At 38.6% G+C, this 19,631-nt stretch overlaps 1 protein-coding gene across 1 annotated transcript in view; it reads left to right on the top strand.

Moving 5' to 3' along the window:
• Positions 1 to 17,029, top strand: part of PDE3B (phosphodiesterase 3B) — an 89,402-nt gene extending 72,373 nt beyond the window's left edge. The window contains exons 9-16 of the mRNA XM_063117241.1: positions 389 to 526; positions 3,101 to 3,212; positions 7,460 to 7,573; positions 11,754 to 11,953; positions 12,450 to 12,653; positions 14,477 to 14,638; positions 14,791 to 15,037; positions 15,534 to 17,029. Of these exons, the coding sequence (XP_062973311.1) occupies positions 389 to 526; positions 3,101 to 3,212; positions 7,460 to 7,573; positions 11,754 to 11,953; positions 12,450 to 12,653; positions 14,477 to 14,638; positions 14,791 to 15,037; positions 15,534 to 15,760 (1,404 nt within the window). The 3' untranslated portion in view covers positions 15,761 to 17,029. The remainder of the gene's footprint in view (positions 1 to 388; positions 527 to 3,100; positions 3,213 to 7,459; positions 7,574 to 11,753; positions 11,954 to 12,449; positions 12,654 to 14,476; positions 14,639 to 14,790; positions 15,038 to 15,533) is intronic.
• Positions 17,030 to 19,631: the final 2,602 nt, after the last annotated feature.

The raw sequence follows: 19,631 nt of genomic DNA, 5'->3' as shown, positions 1-19,631 counted from the left end.
GGTTCCTTCCACTGGCAGTTTTGTATCCTACCCATAGGCTTTGCAGGCATCAGGATGATAGAGCAATTTCAAATACCACAAAGCTGGTCCAAATTCACTATCACTAAAATAAAAGGCTTTTCTGAGCCTTCTAAGCAAAGGCTGTTGCCTAATGTTTTTCTATAGTGATTATACAAGGACAATCATTCATGCTGTGTCGGTTTCAGATGACATAAAATTGTTCCGTTACTCTGCGAATATCTAACTTTACTCCAGTTAGCAATGTCTGACTCTACATGAAGGTGATCACAGTAAATAACAAAATGAAGTATTTTGCTATAAATGCACTTGCTAAATTCATATTACAGATTAGTATTCTTGTCTGTTTATTATACTTTGTTTTATATAGATGGAGGAAGATCCTTCATTTGAACTGATGGCAATAGAAGACCATGACTCATTAATGGAGAAAATGAATAATTGGAATTTTCAAATATTTGATCTTGTTCAAAAAATGGGAGATAAATCTAGAAAAATCCTTAGTCAGGTTTGTTGCTACTGGAAATATGTCGTATTTCATATCGTGATGCCTTTAGTTATATTTGATACCTCCTGAACTATTTGATATATGTAGCATAATTATGCTATTTTTCTAGCCTCTACATGTATGTTAAATATTGATTTTTAGTCAGAGGGAAGTTTGTGACATTGTAAAAAAAGAAGGGCGTAACTTTTCCTTCACTTCTGATGTTTCTGCTATCATTTTCTACAGTCATTTCTGCACTCTGTCTACAATATTATTGAGACTACATTAGAGGAGTAATAAAGTAATCTTCCTTCAAATTTCTGTAGAAAGCATTGAGTTGCACAAAAAGGCTAACAGGGTTTATTGGGGCAGTACTACTAGTAGATGCCAATCTACCTTCTGCCTGCCTCTGCAATAGACCTAAGTTTATGCAAGTTTAGACAGGAAAAAACCCCTACAATTCCCAGCATGGGTGGCTGGGGAATGCTGGGAGATGTAGGACTTTTTTCTTCCTCAACATGCATAGCATTACACCCTTAGATAATGATCCTATGGGCCCCAGGCGAGCAATAGTTTCGATTCCCCTCCTCACAGTTGGCATGGAGAGAATCATGTTGGCAGCCTCTCCAAAATCAGAAACCAGACCTCAGAGAGGGGGGAAAAGGGGGCATTGCTGTGGAGGAGATCAAAGAGACCAGGATACTGTTTATCCTGAGACTATTCCAACCCCCTTCCCTCACCTTCCAAAGTGCCCTCATTAGACTAGGGAGGTTGTGGGCTCTCCCACACTAGAGGCATTCAAGAGGCAGCTGGACAACCATCAGGGATGCTTTAGGGTGGATTCCTGCATTGAGCAGGGGGTTGTAGTTTGTAGGCCCCTTCAAACTCTGCGATTCCATGATTCTATGACTAAAAGCCCATCTCGCAAAATAACAAAGAAGGGGACAGTGAGGAAGCAAAGATTGCTTCTACCACTCCTTCCACTCTGTTTGCTTCAGCCCAGCAGGGCATAGGTATCTCAGCCTTCGAGTTTGGAGGCTTCTGGGCAGCAAGGGTGCAATCAATAGAACTGCATCTTAAAAGGATTAGCCTTGCACACTACCATGGGTCATGCTAGTACCATCCCCATGCCTCCAGTCAAACTAATAAAGCAGGCTTCACTATGGTTGATAAAAATAATTTAGAGAGTAAGTTTCTCTCTCCAGTTGTATGATTTTTGGCACTTCATCTTTTTATTTATTTTGATCTTTTAAGGAAGTAGTATGGATCTGAAACCAGGGGTTTGATTGAGATGGAACTGTTTAATAGATGCATAGCATACTGTAGTACTGTACCATAGGGAAGATCAGGAACTTATTGAAAGGTGTGGAGAATTTGCACCAGAGAAGAGAGGAGAGAGCACACATTTTGCACACCATGTTTTGTAAACTGACCAGCACTGTGTTTGCGCTAGATCAGTATATTACAAACAGCTGGCATATATATTATCCTACATCCTGCTTTCAGAATAAGACAAAATTCATACTGTTCAGTATATACATCCTAGAGGTTACCTCAAAGAAACCAGTAGCCTTATTGTTGATATACCATTATTCATAGGTGGCCAATCTGCAAGTTACACAACCACTAAGAGATTTTGGCACTCTTGGACAATAGCAGGAGGGCCCATAGGCCTCACTATGGTATTGAATAGGTCTGCACTCCTACCCATTTTTCCTATATTTGTGCTGCTGATGCTCGCCAGCTCAGCAGACTCGCCATAAAACCATGCAAATTTATACATTGCTGTGCTCTAGGATGGCACTACCTCATTCTTTGAACTTGATATGGCAAAGAGATCAGCATGCTTGCCAAAGAAGCCCCCCTCTCACCACAGGTGTGATTGGATATGCTTGAATGTCTTTGGTCACAGAAAGTGGAGCCGACGTTTTCTGGAGATCTCTCTGTTGGCATATTTACTCGATAACTTATAGAGATATATTTACCATTAGACCTTTCATTTTTATCGATTTTTAAGAAAGAAGAATGAGGAAAGGCAGATTATGCTTTTACAAACTTTCCCTTTTAGTGCCAGGTTCTAGAAAAAAACACCTCAAATTACAATATAAATGTGCAAAATTACATTTATTACTCATGCAGTTGAACAACTTTGCTTCACGAAAGCAAAGTTTAAAAAGTGGAGAGATGTATGTGCTTTTAAGATGTGGACATAATAAATAAAATATAGGTATGTGAATCTTGCACAGAATTCTCTTGAAGAGCAGATAAATAAGAGCTTTTTGGTTAGGAAACCTCATTAGCAGTAGGAAACCTCATTAGCAATAAACATATATTAGATTTTTTTTAAAAAATCAATAATTTGGATACAGAGATTCTCTCTGCTCACAGAAGATGCCCCTACATAAGGAGGCTCCACACCCCCTTTTATTCTGGAGGTTTTCTTGATCTTCCGGAATAGCGTTTGGAGGATGGATGGGATTGCTGTGAGAAGGAAGCCTATATATTTCAAAATGTAAAACCTGAAAAAGAAAGTGAAATGTAAATCATTGTGCTTTAACATTCCTGAGAATGAAAATAATTATATTATGCATTTAGGTTGCATTCACATTGTTTCAAGACACTGGTTTATTTGAAATTTTCAAAATACCAACTCGGCAATTCATGAACTACTTTCAGGCACTAGAAAATGGTTACCGAGACATTCCCTGTAAGTAATACTTCACAACAGTAGGCTTCTTTGTTCTTCCGAGCCATACTTTGTGGTTTATCTTTTAACTATATTATATTTTCAAAGAACTATTACTACAGTTTAGTATGACAATATGGTGACTGCATTTCTGTCCTGAATGTTTTCTTATGCATTATAGTAAATCATTTTTAAAAACTAATAATAGTTTGTGTTATTACACAAATGAGGTTTTGGTAAGGTATTGCTAGCCTGGCAAATACATTACAAAGATATATTAATAAGATTTATAGAATTAATATAAAGTTTTATGCTGGAACTTAGAAAAATTTGGACTGCCTTCTAATTTTGATTCTTTCTTTTGGGAGCATGTGTTTACCATAGAGTTAAACTGGTTTAAACTGTTTTTCCTCTTCAGCTTATTGTAGTTTTATTGGTAGACACAATGGTAGAACATTTCTAACAGAATTCTCAGCATCCCATCAAATCCTAAGGGTTCTAATGTGTCTTAATTCTCTCATTTCAAATTTTGCAACATAACCCCAGTCTGTTTCTTTTTCATTTGCATTGCTCCTCCATGCCCTATTTTATTATGTATGTCTGCAGCACTATTATAAAATTCTTGAAATATTTGTGTGATACATGTTTGTGAAATTGCTTTTGTGCAGCAGCTAATACACCCCATCCTGAACATTTTCTGGTATTAGGGTTGAAGCAATTATGATTGTACTGTCTTTAGAATTGTATGGGTGCAAAATTCAGGTGCTCACTTGTTTCTCCTTTCCCTTTGTTACAGGTATTAGACCTGATGTCAACCTGTTTACTATAGGGGATGGCAGAAAGACCAAGGAAAGCAGAAAGAGAAAACTAAAGGGGGTAGAGAACAGATTCCTTGTTAAGACTATTAAGAAAGAGATGGAAAACAAAGCAGTTAATATAATGCTTTATATAAATCTGTGGTGCAACCACATTTGGAATACAGTGACCAGGTTCAGATGTCGTGATAATCCATGATGGGTTAAATAAGCCATTATGTCTTATTTAACTCATTGTGGGTTCATCATGTTGTCTTTCGGGAATTTTTTAAGCCATGGTGGCTTATTTGGCCAAAAACCCTCTGTGATAACCTACACTTTGCAGAGTGGGTTATTTAACCCTTCATAGGTTCTCATGTTGTGTGGTGGCAGTCACAATGGATTATTTTCATTGCCTATAGAGTTGCTTGGCAAGAGCGGTTAAAACTGCAGCCGCTGCTCTCCAGCCAGCGGATCTCTCCTTTCATGATCTACTTAGCAACTGAATGCGCTTGCAGCCTGACCGCACTCCAACCCTTCCCCCAGTGGTGCACTCTGCAACCTCCCCAAGTATAAAACATCATTTCAGACAGGGTGCATTTTGATGGTGCATTGGGTGCCTTCTGACTAGGGGAGGCTGTGTATGAAGTTTTGTTCTGATCCTGCAAACTTCCAGCACTTTAGAACCACCATTTCCTTGTCAACGTGATGCTGGAAGAGCTGAATTCAGCCCCTGTACTTTATCCCACACCTCTCCCCTCTCATTGGGATATTGTGGAAGGGTCAAACAGGCTGCTGCGATGTCAATATATGAAACAGCACCACTGCTGGGTCGGGAGGACTACAACAGGATAGGGGGCAGGGGGATGCCTCAGATTATGCATAGAAGCTTAATAAGCTACACACAGTAGTGTATTTGTCTGATCGTGTAGGGGATCACAATAGCTTATTTTCAAAATACTGTGAGTAGCTTATTAACCCATCATGGCTTAAAGTTACATCTGAACATGGCCAGTGTATGGTTCTCCTCAGCCCCATCTCAGAAACGCTATTGTAGAGTTAAAAGCGTACAGAATAGGGCAACCCGTGTGATAATGGATTGGAGAATCTTTCTGCAAAAGAATGCCTCTGCCACCCCTTCCCTTCCTACTATAAGAATGCCAGCATCAACAACATGCTTTGCCTCTTCCGTCTCTAGATACAGTAAAAGAGGGTGGGGTTTGCCAGGGATCCTCTTCTTCTGTATTTTCTGGAGGGCATTCCAAGACACTCAGTCTAACCCCTCCCACTGGTCAACAGGCAGGGTCCAATCTAAGCAGCCCTCTCCAGGAGAAGGGGTTATCCTGCCTTCTCAGATTGGTCCTGCCTAAAGCCCATTAAACAGGGTCCATGCTGTCTCTTTGGCCCTGTTCCACTAACAGTATACAACAATACCAAGGCCTTCCTTTCCTGCTGCCATAGCTTGAATAAAGTATGGGGGAGAATGACCTATCCAGGGGCTTTGGAATTTATCCAGATATGTCTGCTAAAGGAGCTCTGTTGCAGCACCCTCAAATGCCACCTCTGCGGGGTGAGTGGGAGTCCTTTGCTAGTCATCCCCATGGGAAGAACTTTCTGAGGGATGTTTGGTACTCTTTCTAATCCTACTGTGGTTCATAGATTTCCTATGTGGAATTTGAATTGGTTCCTAATTGATCCTCTAGCCACTTGCTCTCTTAAGAGTCTTGGTTTTTCGCTAAGCCTGTCTATCCCCTGGTAAAGGCTTGGCACAAGTTGTATGGAAGAAGGACCCTCCATTTCTACCTAAATAGGGCAGCTGCCATTAGGCTGGTGGAAGCTTAGTTTGTTCCACATTAGGATAGTTCTTTGGGTAAGGTCTCTTCTTCTACCATTTTAAGGTGGCTGAGAGAATGTATTAACTTGACTTATCAGTCTCTATGGAAGTCTCCTTCAGAGGTGCATTCACTACAGCCATTGAATGGAAGAGATCTGCAAGGTGGCCACCTGGGCTTCCTTGCACAGATGTTTTCTCATTGGCAGATGCTGCCTTTAGTAGGCAGGTTCTGCAGAGAGTGCACATACACTGGTTGGTACACCATTTATCTCACCCAGGGAGGGACTACTTAGGTACAGCCTAAATGTCTTGGAATGCCCTCCAGAAAAAAAAAAATACAAGTGGAATTTCTTACCAATGATTCCTGTTTTCTGTATCTTCTGGGGGGCATTCTACCCACCATAGTAAGTTCATGTACCTACATATTCCTTACAAGCTTCTGCCTCTGCCATACATGTGGAGATGGTAGATGCAGTCTCTTGGGTCAGTTCCTTCCTGTTCTATTTTTGCCATGTATTCTCATTTTCAGTTGGTGCTTTTGCATTTGTTTTTGGTGTTTGTTCTTTTAAGTTATTCTCTGAGTTTGGAGGTTGAGGGGATTTCTGCTTTTTCAGTCCAGTCTGGGAAGGCAGGGTAGCCCCTCCCCCTGGAGAGGATTGTTTAGATTCAACCAGTGAGACAGACTAACCCAAATGTCTTGGAATGTCCTCCAGTTGATAGAGAAAACAGGAATTCACAGTAAGAAACTTCCCTTTTCCTTCCACTCCAAGACTTCCTCCACCAAGGGGTTGAATTCTAGGCAGGCCTGACCTACATATTTTTTTAAAGGGTGTGCCCAACCAACCTAGCTATTATCTTAAATGCTCATCAGTACTTAACCTTTCACATGTGCAAGATTAACAGAAAGCAGTAGAAATATTTAGAAAATTACATTTCAGTTTATTTTATTTTAATCAAAAGATCATAACATGCAATTAAATAAATGGCAGTGGCTCCAGAACAACTCAATGTTTTTGGTCATGTGCTTGCTTGATTTGCCTTTTGATCCGAGTGCTTAATGTCACAATGTGACTTGATGTGTTGGGTTAAATTTCTGAACTGATAGTCTGTTTACTTTAATGAAGAGTATGCAAGCAAGTTGTTTAATGGCAAGGGCAGAATGTTATTACCATATCATTTGTGGACTCCTAACCTCTGCTGGAATTAGAATTTACTTATAAATAAAATTCTGCCCCTGCCTCCATACATTTCTTAATGTGAGTCTCCTCCTTGATCAGCCCTCTTTCACCCTTGGCTCTCTATGGTTGCATTGTAATTCCACAGTCTCATGTTCTCTCTTCCCACTCAGTTTCCTCGCCTCAAGTCTTCTTGTTTCTGTCTGCCCATCCTCATCCTGTCCACAGTTCATAGTCCTTTCTGGCCTTGGGCCCTCTGTATAATGTTCCCAGCCAAATTTAACTTTTACTTCCTCACAGAAGCTATGCCTTTTGTCAACGTGGCAGGAACAAGCCTTCTGCCACAGCAGTAAGAATGTTCATGAACATTCTCTGACAGCAGTTCAGTGAGTGAATTAAGCAACTGCCAATTTTTGCCTTTAGTGATAAGATGTTAATACTGAAATTTTAAAAATATGATTTTAGATCACAATCGGATACATGCAACAGATGTTCTTCATGCCGTGTGGTATCTTACAACAAGACCAGTTCCTGGATTTCAGCAAATACACAGTGATTCTATGACAGGAACTGTTATTGGTATGTGATTTGGTTTTGGTTTTCTACAAAGATATTTTTCCCAATGAGATCAAATGGATACTTTGTGTGGGGAGGAACTAAAAAAGAATATATTAAGTTTCTTCTCTTACTTGAAGATTTCATGGTTGAAAGATAAAACTAACATTGGTCATTTGCAAGCAATGTGTGTCTGATTTTAGGATAATTGAATGAATAATTGCTGACATACTTTGCTTCCTAGCCAAGGAAACTGTTTCACTTAGATCTCTTCTCCTGAATGAGACCTATATCTTCCTGCAGCGGTCAGCAGGTTTCTAGCAACTAAAATACATTAGGCTAATATTTCTTTATTTAATTAGGAAATGAAACATCTCAGACTAAAAATACCTAAGGTTAAACTATTTAACTTAATTAGAGTTTTTCTTAATTATTCCAATGTAAAATTCAAATAGTTCTGAACATTCAACATCTTGTTTTAATTAATATATATACCCATCTTAAAATGTTCTGTTAAGTTTAGATCAATATGATAAGCAATAAAACTGCTTATCATTGCATAAAAGACATTGAGATAATGGCAGGTGTTTTCTTATTTTGATCATATATTCTTTATACAATAAAAGCATCACATGTAATTGGTATCATTAATGTATAAGCTACTTTTCAGATGAAAGGCGACTTGAAGGTATCAGTATAGTAGTTAAAAATACCCAATTAAAAATACATTATTAAGAGATAAGCTTCTGGTTAAAGTATGGTAAGAAATCGGAAACAACATAAATAGTGGGGCAAACAACTTATAAATAAAAATTCCTTCACCGATTGGCAAAATGCAAGCAGTTTGCAGATCTTCCGAAGCAAAGAGTTCCAAAGAATGGGTGCCATTATATAGAAGGTCCTGCCCCATGTCCTAGTCAATCTTACTGTTGAGAAACAGCAACTCAGAGTAAACTCTGATTGGAATGGTGGGGTGGAAGGATGTTTCCTAATGGAAACAATCAGTGTCTAGAATGAGTCCCAGATGCTAGTTGGAAACCAGAATTATTATTATTATTATTATTATTATTATTATTATTATTATTCTTACCTGCCTCTCCCTCTGGATCAAGGCGGAGAACAACATAAAATACAATATCTTTGAATGGATAGTATGTTCTTACTAGACAAACCACAGAGTTCTGCACTCAAAGGAACTTAAAGGAAAGAGCTACATAATTTATGTTAGATCAGTCCAATTTAGAGATTATCAGATTAATGACAGTCACAAAATTCCAATCACAGAGAGAGTCAAATAGGCGCACCAGCCAAAGCTCATAGAAAAGCACTCCTGCAATTTTCAGCACCCAAGAACTGACTAGCAAAATACAATTCAGGAGCACACCTAGCTGCAAACTGGATCCTTCAGGGAGAATATGATTTGTCCAATGCAGCTAATCTCCCTGCCCCAACTCACCCGATTTATCAATAAACATCCCTTCTGTTTTGTCTAGATTGATACTCTGTTCCTTATCCTTGTTGCTCAGTGCCCAGACACAAACGCAAGAGCAGCTTCAAAAACCTTGGTCAATATTAATTGAGCTGGTAGCACCCTTTCAAGCTTTCAAAGAGGAACTTATACAGAAGGGTTGGTGAACCTTTTTCTAGATTGGCTCCAGGCAACCACATTAAGGGCTCTATGCCAGCAGTGGGCAGGGCCATATCCCAAAGTGGGTGGGGCCACACCCAAAGTAAGCAGGGCCCACCCTCTGCTGGCATGTGGTCCCTGATATGATTGGCCAGACCCCATTCACAGTCATGCACCCACTCTCTCTCAAACGCACAAACACACACACACACACATATGCATTCTTGCGCACACCGCACACACACACGTCCTGAAAATGTCCCTCCAAACACCGAAATTAGACTTTTAGAAAGCTTCCAGTGTCCTTAATTAGCTTTTCTCTCCTCAGCAGCCCTCCTGAATATCTCCCCCCTGCTACAATTAGGCTTCTTTAAAGTTTAGCTCTTCCCTCCCCAGCTGCTCTGTACTGCAATTAGGCTTTGAAATAGTCTCCATTGGAAGCAATAGAGGCTTTTAAAAAGCCTGCTTGCAGCAGAGAGCGATGATTTTTCAAGGACTGTCACAGCATTCAGGAGGAGACAGTTAGTCTTCCCCAGCAATAACCCCCAAAATCCACACACCAAAATAGCCATTGGCACCAATGGAGGCTTTTATTAAGGTCTAAATGCAGACCAGTGGAGTGGGGAGCAGCAGATATCTCTTCTCTCCAATCGCTGCAGAGATTGGTGATAAGAGATTTTCAGCTGGGAAAGTATTTTATCTCCAATAAAGATTTTTCTCTGGGATGGAAGTGGGGGGGAAAGCTAGTAAGCCAGATGGTACCTCTCACCATGTACATTGATGGTGCTATATAAATAAATAAATAAATAAATAATAATAATAATAATAATAATAATAATAATAATCATCATCATCATCATCATCATCATGGACAATTTTCAAACTTACAAGCTGAAGATCCTTCATCCCTGCTGTACAGGGTAAGTTCATAAGCTGAAGAAGTGAGTAGAGCCTGTTGAAGTTCCCTTCAGAGCTTCCCCCTTGAACCTTACAGAAGAAGCCTCCACCCACACCCCAAAGTGCCCAATTTGCATTTAGCTGGTAGTATCGGAATATGATCGTAGAAATAAACTTGGTGAATTGTGATGAAACCACGCAACTTCTGGCTGGCTGTGTTTTGGGGGGAAGGCAATTGTCTCAGGCATTCCTGAAATCTGGCAGGCTAATATATGTGTGCAGACGCATATGAAAAGTGAGAAAATAATTTTGTTAAAACTATTTTTTTTTTTAAAAAAATGTTCACTGAGAAATACCACCCCAGTTCAAGAGTATAACTGTTTAGATGGTTAATACTGATAGGTATGTAGGAATGGGCATTAGACATGTACTGACTTTATTTTTATTTTTAATTTTTAATTTTTTTTATTAAACTTAAACATACATCAATACAGTAAGAAAACAAAAACAAAAAAACAAAAAAATTACAAATTAAAATCATAATACATAGAATTGAATAACCTTATAACGTTTCTAATTTAATATTTTAACATCATCTCATAACATAAAGTGCACCCCCCCACCCCGGGATCTATTCCTGTTTCCAAAATCTCATTGTTTCTTCTGGAGGTGGTTTTCCACTCCCCTTAGATAATACATATTCCAGGAACTGATTCCAAATTCTGACTTTAACAGAGTACTTCTATAGGGAGTGGGGAGAAGAGTCTGCGACTGGGCTCACATCAGGCTAGGCAACAGGTAGAGGGAGTGTTCCCCCCCCTTTTTGGATCCCCCCCCGCTCCTTTTTTAAATTTCTCTTCCCACTGCGTTCAATGGGAAGGCAAATAATTATCCCAGCTCCAAGGCTGGGTTTATTTTCTCACCTAGTGTGTGTGTGTCACACTCTAGGTGAGATCCAGCAGATCAAAAAACTCCCCATATTTTATCCCAAAATGACCCTATTTTTCCTTTCCTGACAATGGAGAAGCAATGGAGGGAGGTTTTCACAGATAGAAGTATCTTGAAGTGGAGTTCTTCTCAGAAAGCTCCTACTGGCAGAAAGGGAGGGAGTGCAGCTTCCCCCACTGTTCTGTAGGGTCCCCCAATCCTCTAGAGCAGCGGTTCTCAACCTGTGGGTCGGGACCCCTTTGGGGGTCGAATGACCCTTTCACAGGGGTCGCCTAAGACCATCGGAAAACAAATATTTCCGATGGTCTTAGGAAACTGTATTGACTGAACTATGTCATGTATCATCTTTTGTATTATTAAAGCTATTGTTATGTATTATTTTCATTAGCAAACCATCCCATGACAATGGATCGTGTAGAGAAGAAAGAAAATAATTTTATGGTTGGGGGTCACCACAACATGAGGAACTGTATTAAAGGGTCACGGCATTAGGAAGGTTGAGAACCACTGCTCTAGAGTGGATTTTTATTTATTTCATTTCGTTTCTATACCACCCAATAGCTGGAACTTTCTGGGCAGATCACAAAAGTTTTTGAGGATATAGGGGCCTGCAGGGGGAATCCTTCTGTGGGAGAATTTTGCCATTGAAATCTGTTTGATGGATATGACTTGAAAATGCTTATGATAATGCTGTCCCTGAATATTCTTAAATATCATTTTAATTTTTCCTAGATACGGATGACGGTATTTCAACTGGCCGAGTTACTTATATTTCTTCCAAGACCTGTACAATTGTTGATGAGAACTATGGATGCTTAGCCTCAAATATTCCAGCCTTAGAATTAATGGCTTTGTATGTAGCAGCAGCTATGCATGATTATGATCATCCTGGTCGTACAAATGCTTTTCTGGTAGCTACAAATGCTCCGCAGGTAGGATCTTGCTACAATCAATCTGATTAAGGAACAAAAATCATAATTTCTAAGTAATTTTATCTTAGTTTATTTCTTTAGTCACCGATGGAGACACCAGAAATGGGTTATTAGTGGGACACAGTAATAAATACTCGAAATTGTTCTGCAAAGTTAAAGGGGGGAATCAACTACATACCATATACGCTCTATGATTGTTTTTCTACTCTTTCAGTCTAGCTTTCATCTCCCTTTCTCATTATAAAAATGACACCTGCTGAAAAAATCTCTGGGTTGTCATTAGCCTCACTTTCCCATACAAAAGTGATGGTTTTGCTCAACTTGTAAAACAGTTCAATATTCAATTTAATATTCAATTTAAAACCATTTAATCAATCTATTTAGTTAGACAATTTAATATTCAAACTATTCAGTTAAAACTAAAGTACTTTTATTTGGTCTTTATATTTTTGTGAAGTTTCGGTCTTTAAAATACTTGCATTCAATTATTTTGCAGGCTGTGCTGTACAACGACAGATCAGTTCTGGAAAATCATCATGCAGCTGCTGCATGGAGCCTTTTCTTATCTCTACCAGAATATAACTTTCTGCCTAATCTTGATCATGTACAGTTCAAACGATTTCGATTCCTAGTGATTGAAGCAATCCTTGCTACAGATCTCAAGAAACATTTTGATTTCCTTGCTGAATTTAATGCCAAGGTTTGTTACCCAAGTTTATGCTTTCACATAGACTATAAATCATAAAATTCTAATGATAAAATTCTAATGTTAGCCATATATTCTAACACATATTTATTTCAATATATTCATTTGCCTAATTTGGAACAAAAATTCTTCATCAGGCTATCATACGTTTTATTATTCAGTCTCCTTTAAATGTTTCTGTCGTATTAAGAATCCCCTGCTCACATAAAAATAACAAGACAGAAAGGAAGTTAAACCTGTCAGACCTGGCCACGGTGACACATGCCATAGTTATATCCCGATTGGATTACTGTAACGGCTCTACATGGGACTGCCTTTAACGAGTGTTTGGAAACTCCAGCTGGTTCAGAGAGCTGCAGCCAGATTATTGACTGGGGCTGGTTACAGGGAGCATACAACTCCCCAGTTAAAACAGCTCTACTGGCTTCCAGTCTGTTTCCGGGCACAATTCAAAGTACTGATTATGACCTATAAAGCCCTATATAGCTCGGGTCCAGGTTATTTGAAAGACCGTATTCTCCCTTATGCTCCTGCCTGTGCTTTGAGATCTTCTGGAGAAGCCCTTCTTTCAGTCCCACCATCTTCACAAGCGTGCTTGGTGGGAACATGGGAGAGGGCCTTCTCGATGGCTGCTCCAGTGCTTTGGAACTCTCTTCCCGGGGAAGCTAGGCTGGCTCCCTCCTTGATGGGCTTTCGGAAGCAGGCTAAAACTTGTTTGTTCCAGCAGGCCTTTGGATAATAATCTGTCCCTCCATTTATGTTAATTGACTTATAATTTTGTTGTGTATTTTAAACGTGTTTTTTCTTTTTTCTTTTTCAATGTATGTTTTAAACTTTGTAAGGCCGCCTTGAGGCCCAGTATTGGGCAAAAGGCGGGATACAAATAAATATAATAATAATAATAATAATAATAATAATAATAATAATAATAATAATAATAAATAAGTAGTTAGGTTGAGTTCCATCATGTGGGACAGAACATCCTAATTCCCTCGGATAGAGGCGCTAACTCCACTGGCAGGGGTACGTCTGCCCCCAGTTATATCCTCCAAAAGAGCTGTCATGCTAAATAGTGCAGTATAGCCGCCGCCACCAGCTTTGGAAGTGGCAGGCAATCCACTACTTTTATTCCCGCCCCCCCCCCCCCCCCTAGTCCCAGTTAGGATCATGCTGCCAGTCATATACTCTCACTTAAAAAGCTGCTACATCCCTTGTTGTCATATGCTGCTAGGAGCATGTTACGTGCTACTGAAGAAACTAAATGGGCAAGGTGATGGCCCTTCCTCTCTGAAATAGCAGGTGCATAAAAGTACATTTTGCTGAGAAGAGGCACCGCCAACTTTATGTACTAGAATTCTCCACTGCTGGAAACTGCACAGGAGCCACACAGACAGAGAGAAACTTTGATTATTTGAAGAAAAGAAAATGAACATAATCTAAGTAAATTTCTCTTTGAATAAATAGGGATAAAATATTATAGCTGAGGTAGTTTTTCTGGGGGGACAGTGTGAAATCCTATGCATATTTACTCAGAAGTCAGTCCCTTGGGCTCGGATCCTAACTTCTGTGAACAGAACAGAGCTCATGTTCACAGAATGGGGCTTTCTCTCCTCCCCCTTCCCTCTGTAGCCCCATTGAAATAAATGGGATTTGCATCTGAGTAAACACGAATAGGATTGTGCTGCACAGTTTATAAAATAAATTATGCTCTTCCTCATACAATCAGCAACAAAGTTCACTGAATGATGCTATGAAAGGAATGAAGGAAAACCTGTAGTTTAATAAATCATCAAAAGTCTTCTTTCCTTTCTGGACAGGTTAACGATGGAAACAATCGTGGTATTGAATGGAGCAATGAGAGTGATCGCCTGTTAGTGTGTCAGATATGCATCAAGCTGGCAGATATCAATGGCCCAGCAAAAGTTAGAGATCTACACTTGAAATGGACAGACGGCATTGTTAATGAATTTTATGAGCAGGTAGGCGTATATTAGGATTTTTAATATCAGCCTACCCGAACCTGGTGTTTTGGACTTCAACATGCTGTTTGTGTTTTTTTTTATATTCTCCAGTTTCCAAACGTTACACTGATATGCACTGTTCTAAGTGTTTTGTATTTATGAACTTTCAGGGAGATGAAGAAGCAAGTCTGGGATTATCTATAAGCCCTTTTATGGACCGACATTCTCCTCAACTTGCAAAATTACAAGAATCTTTTATTACTCACATTGTTGGTCCCCTCTGTAATTCTTATGATGCAGCTGGCTTGCTTCCAGGCCAATGGGTTGATGAAAAAGAAGATGATATGGGAAGTTCTGAAGATTATGATGCAGACGAGTTTGATAGTGAAGAAGATGAAATGGAAGATTTTTGCACAAGTAAGACTAAATATTATTTGAACTGACATATAAAATTTTAAATTGAATTGGATTTAGCTACTTGTACAGTAGCAGATACTGCAGTAGAATATCACCATGAGTATCTGTGAAGCTTGCTTTTTTACCAACCATTTCTGAATATTTTCCACTTTGATTCCCCATGCTAGCCATAAGTCCTTCTGCCTCCAAGGTCCTTCGTTTCCACTTTTCTGAAAGCCCTGCCATACCTCACCTTTCTGAGCTTACTAGCCGTTTCTTCCTCCTATCCTGTTCCCTGCTTAATCAACCAGAAATAGTTATGAAAATTTACTCATAGTCCCATTCACATTGACCCAGTAGTAGCACATCAGAGATACGCAATTTGAAAGCAATACTAAAACCTGTTTCATGTAATACGTGAATAGGAGGACATACATTTGTTAAACACAGAAAAATCACTTCACATTTATTTTGGGCTAGGTTTTGAAAAACGCTTTCCCCCGTCTCCCTTTTGCAGAACTACAGAGAAGAAAAAGCAGACAGCGAATATTTTGTCAATTAATATACCATTTGAATGAAAATCATAAAGTATGGAAGAAAGTAATGGAAGAAGAAGAACTAAATAACTCAGAAGAGGATAAACAGTCAGAGAACACATCCTTATGTCAAACAGATGAAATTCAGGTTATTGAGGAAGCAGATGAAGAAGAGGAACGTCAGCAAGGAGAAGGAAAAACATTTTAAAAAAATTCAGACTGATATACAGGATTGCTATAGGAAGCATTCTTTCTCGTAATGCTGAATTTAGACTGACACAGTTGACAGAACTATGAAAGATCTGAATACTGTGAAATGACATTTGTTTCACTAGCAGTATCCCACTCCTATGCACTTTTATCACATGGAATTAGAAAACTTTATTCAGAGATATATTGAATATTGTATTCCATGATGCAAAGGTTTTATGCCCAACTTGGTGTTCAATTTCCTTGTTTTGCTGCCTTGCTGAAAATAGCTGCTTATTAACAAAGTGGTATTTACAGTTTTTTTGGGGGAAATCAGCAGCCTCAGTTACCAAAGTCACCAGAACATTTTGCTTTTAAGAGCTATTTGGCTTAATACCTATAATGTTTCGGAATGTGTATTTTATTTTTAATGTGAATCTAAAAATCACTGTGCCTAACTACCAGTATGAATGCTGCAGTTCACGCCAGTTTGATTTGCAGTAGTTTTCTTAATGATGTTATCTTGAATTGATTTTACCATTTGATGACTGCAACCAGAATAGCTAAATTCTGGGTTTTGTGGTTAGAATTGAATCCCATGTGCATCAGTTTGATGCTTTTTATTGTGGTGCATAACCTGCCATTTTATTTTTCTGAAAATGTTCAGGTTTGCAGTGAGTATACAGGCTAATTTACTAAAGATACACCTGTTGCCTTTTTCTCATTGTTCTGTAAAAGAACATAAAAGCTATTTCACTATTTTAATAATTAAGGGATGTTATTCTTTTAGTCAATGTTACAAATATGTTCCACTCTTACTCAGGATTCATGTTTAGAAACATGACACAACAGATTTTATATTTACAATCCTGTGCTAATGCTAGGTGTCCATTTAAAAAAAAGTCTTTCTCTATGTATGTAAACTTCAGACAAATTAAAGGATTGTTTTCTATAAAGAACTGTTGTTCCAAACTCCAATTTTCTTCACTTTACAAAGCATCCAACATGATGAATATTCTTGACAATAGCAATCAGACATCTTTTAGATTAAAAATGAATTCTTAAAGTCCCATATTATATTGTGCCCATTTCAGTTTCACTTTACTTTAAAAATACACATTGCACTGGGTTGCAGCAGACATATATTTTTGTTTCTGAATAGTGTGTCTGATTTCAGTCCACTTAGGGTGTAATTCTATGCACATTTAAGACAGAAAAATGTCCCTAAACGCCCAGCATTCTCCAGCCAGCATGGAATTGTAAGTTTTTGTAAAACGTACATAGGATTTCACCCTCGTTTATTTCATCTGAGGGTACACATGACACCATTTATGCAATTAGTTAGTTTTATTTATAAGTATTGTATTTATTGAATTTCATTGTTCTGTGCTGTTTTTTTAAATCTTGTATTTATTTATTTATTTATGTTTTAATCTTGTACACCATTTTCTCCCAGCTACAGTCCCAATCCAAACTGGGGAGCCCGTATCTGCTATTTCCATTGGAAGGAAAGCTCCTATTGAGATGAATGAGAGTTTCCTTTCCAGTATAAATAGCAAGTTTTTGGCTTTTGACAGTTCCCACAGGAGGATAGAATGTGTCTGAGTTCTCAGTGCACACAAAGGACACTATCACCTATAAATCCCCCCACACTATCACCTAGAAATCCTGCTTTTAAAAGAACCACAGATAATGCAATATCCAGAAAAGGCGTGATCTCCCAGTGTGTAATCTTCGTGTTGCACAATAATTCCACCACTAGATGGCATTTTCTCAATGAAAGTGAACTGGGCACGCAGAGAGAGGAAGTAGTCAATTTAAACCATGTGGCTGCTCATGTAATTGTGCTGATTGCAATCCCAGAAAGAAAGCGGAAGCAGAAAACCCTGGTAAAGCAGCAGAATTTTTTTTTAAATGTAGAAAAGCTCAAGGTCTGTTTTAACTGGAATTGGCTTAGGATAAAATGAATTTAACTGGAATTGGCTTAGAATAATTTTGGAGGGAATTGCTTGGTTTATGCTGAACCAATTTGTGCTAAACTAGGGGGTGATGGAAACATCACCAATAACCATCAAGGAAGGCACAATCTTGGAAAAGGTATTCTTCTTTCTCTTTTATACAGGAGGAAATGCTTCTAAAATGATGAACCACTACTATGCAGAGTAGGCAATACCAGATAAGTTAGTCTGACCCAGTAGAAGACAGTTTCCCATGTCCCTGATCCTTCCTCTGAAACCAATGTGTGTGCTCTAGAAACATATGGTTTCTACCTCAAAATTATTGGTTTTACTCTTTTATTTATTTTATTACATTTCTATACTGCCCAATAGCTGAAGCTCTCTGAGTGGTTCACAAAAATTTAAACCACAAAAATATAGCATAAAATGTAATAGCTTAAAATCTGCAAAATTATAAAGATTTAGTTGAATAAACAACTATTCAACTTCAACTTATTTGATTAATTAACTATACTTGCTTTTAATTGGCTGATGGCTCTATCGGAAATCTTAAATTTTATATCCAAATGTAAGGTTTTGAATAAAAGCTTACTACTGAAGTCATTAACAAACCCTGTCTGACTTTATCAGCCCTAATTTTCCTGCCTTTATATTTTAAACGTTTATATCCCTGTCAAAATCAAGGCTAGACCCATTACAATATTTTTAAAAGTGTAAATAAGTTGGATCCAGATTTAGCTGTGTGTAACTGCGCTGGTGGAAGCAGCCTCTGCCCCACAGCAGCCTCCTCACAGCCCCCTGAAAATACTATACAGAGGATCAGGGTACTTTGTTGAATGGGGTGAGCTGTGGTTGAAAATTCAAAGTTGTCCCTTTCTGTGAATGGAGCCTTTCCCTTCATGGAAGATGAATCTGGGATCCAACCTGATGTTTCTCTACCTTCCCTAAATGGTAATATTTGATGGTGCAAACTTTCATGCAAACATAATTTCATGCAAACATAATTATTTATCTGAAGTCAAAAATTGCCAGAACACATAAATGACACAGTTTCCAGTGATGTCAATCAACTATTTAGATTCATGTAGTCCTACTTGAGTGAAAAGGTCTACACAAGTGAATTGCGCTCTCGACAGAAATGCCATCATATTGATTTTGCTCAATCTTTCCAAACTACTAAAATGTATTGCCAGTTCAATTCTAATTTCAATTAATGTGGCTCAAGCTGCAACTATAATCCTATTCAGCTGAGCTCAGCCAAAATGAAAGCCAGGTTTTAAAGAGTGCACTATTATGGGATGAATTCCTAGAGCACTAGGTTGGAAATGGACAGATTTTAAAACATCACAAAAGATCCATCTCTGAGAAAACAGCAACTAATGCTCAAAAAGTGACAGCCAAGCCTATGCTAGGAAGTGGGGTGGGAAGAGTCATAGAATCAGAATAGTAGAGTTGGAAGGGGCCTATAAGGCGTCAAGTCCAACCCCCTGCTCAATGCATGAATCCTCCCTAAAGTATACCTGAATCATACAAAAACCCCAATGAGAGCCATTGTTTTTTTTGTGTGTGTGTTTTTATACTTTTAAAGAAGCAAATCAGTCTTGCACATGGACTACAGAGCAAATTCCAGATATAAGTACCAAAAGCTGTAAGTATAAAACTTAGACACAAAATGGATTATGGAATGAAGGTGCAGTTAATTGAAATTTCACCATCAATGCTCAGCTAGTAAAAAGGGTAAAAAAAAAATGCAGGAGCAGCCTTTACAAAAAAAAAATCTTTATGCTGAAGAACATTGAATGCAGTGGGTCTTATTTCTGAGTAAATATGCATAGGATCATGCTTTTAATTCACTAAGTCAGGGGTCCCCAATCTTTTTGGATATGTGGGCACATTTGGGAATTTGAGAAACATCTGTGGGGACCATCACAA

The sequence above is a fragment of the Elgaria multicarinata genome, chromosome 2, assembly GCF_023053635.1.
Source record: "Elgaria multicarinata webbii isolate HBS135686 ecotype San Diego chromosome 2, rElgMul1.1.pri, whole genome shotgun sequence".
NCBI lineage: Eukaryota > Metazoa > Chordata > Lepidosauria > Squamata > Anguidae > Elgaria > Elgaria multicarinata.
This window is presented reverse-complemented; position numbering and strand designations above follow the sequence as displayed.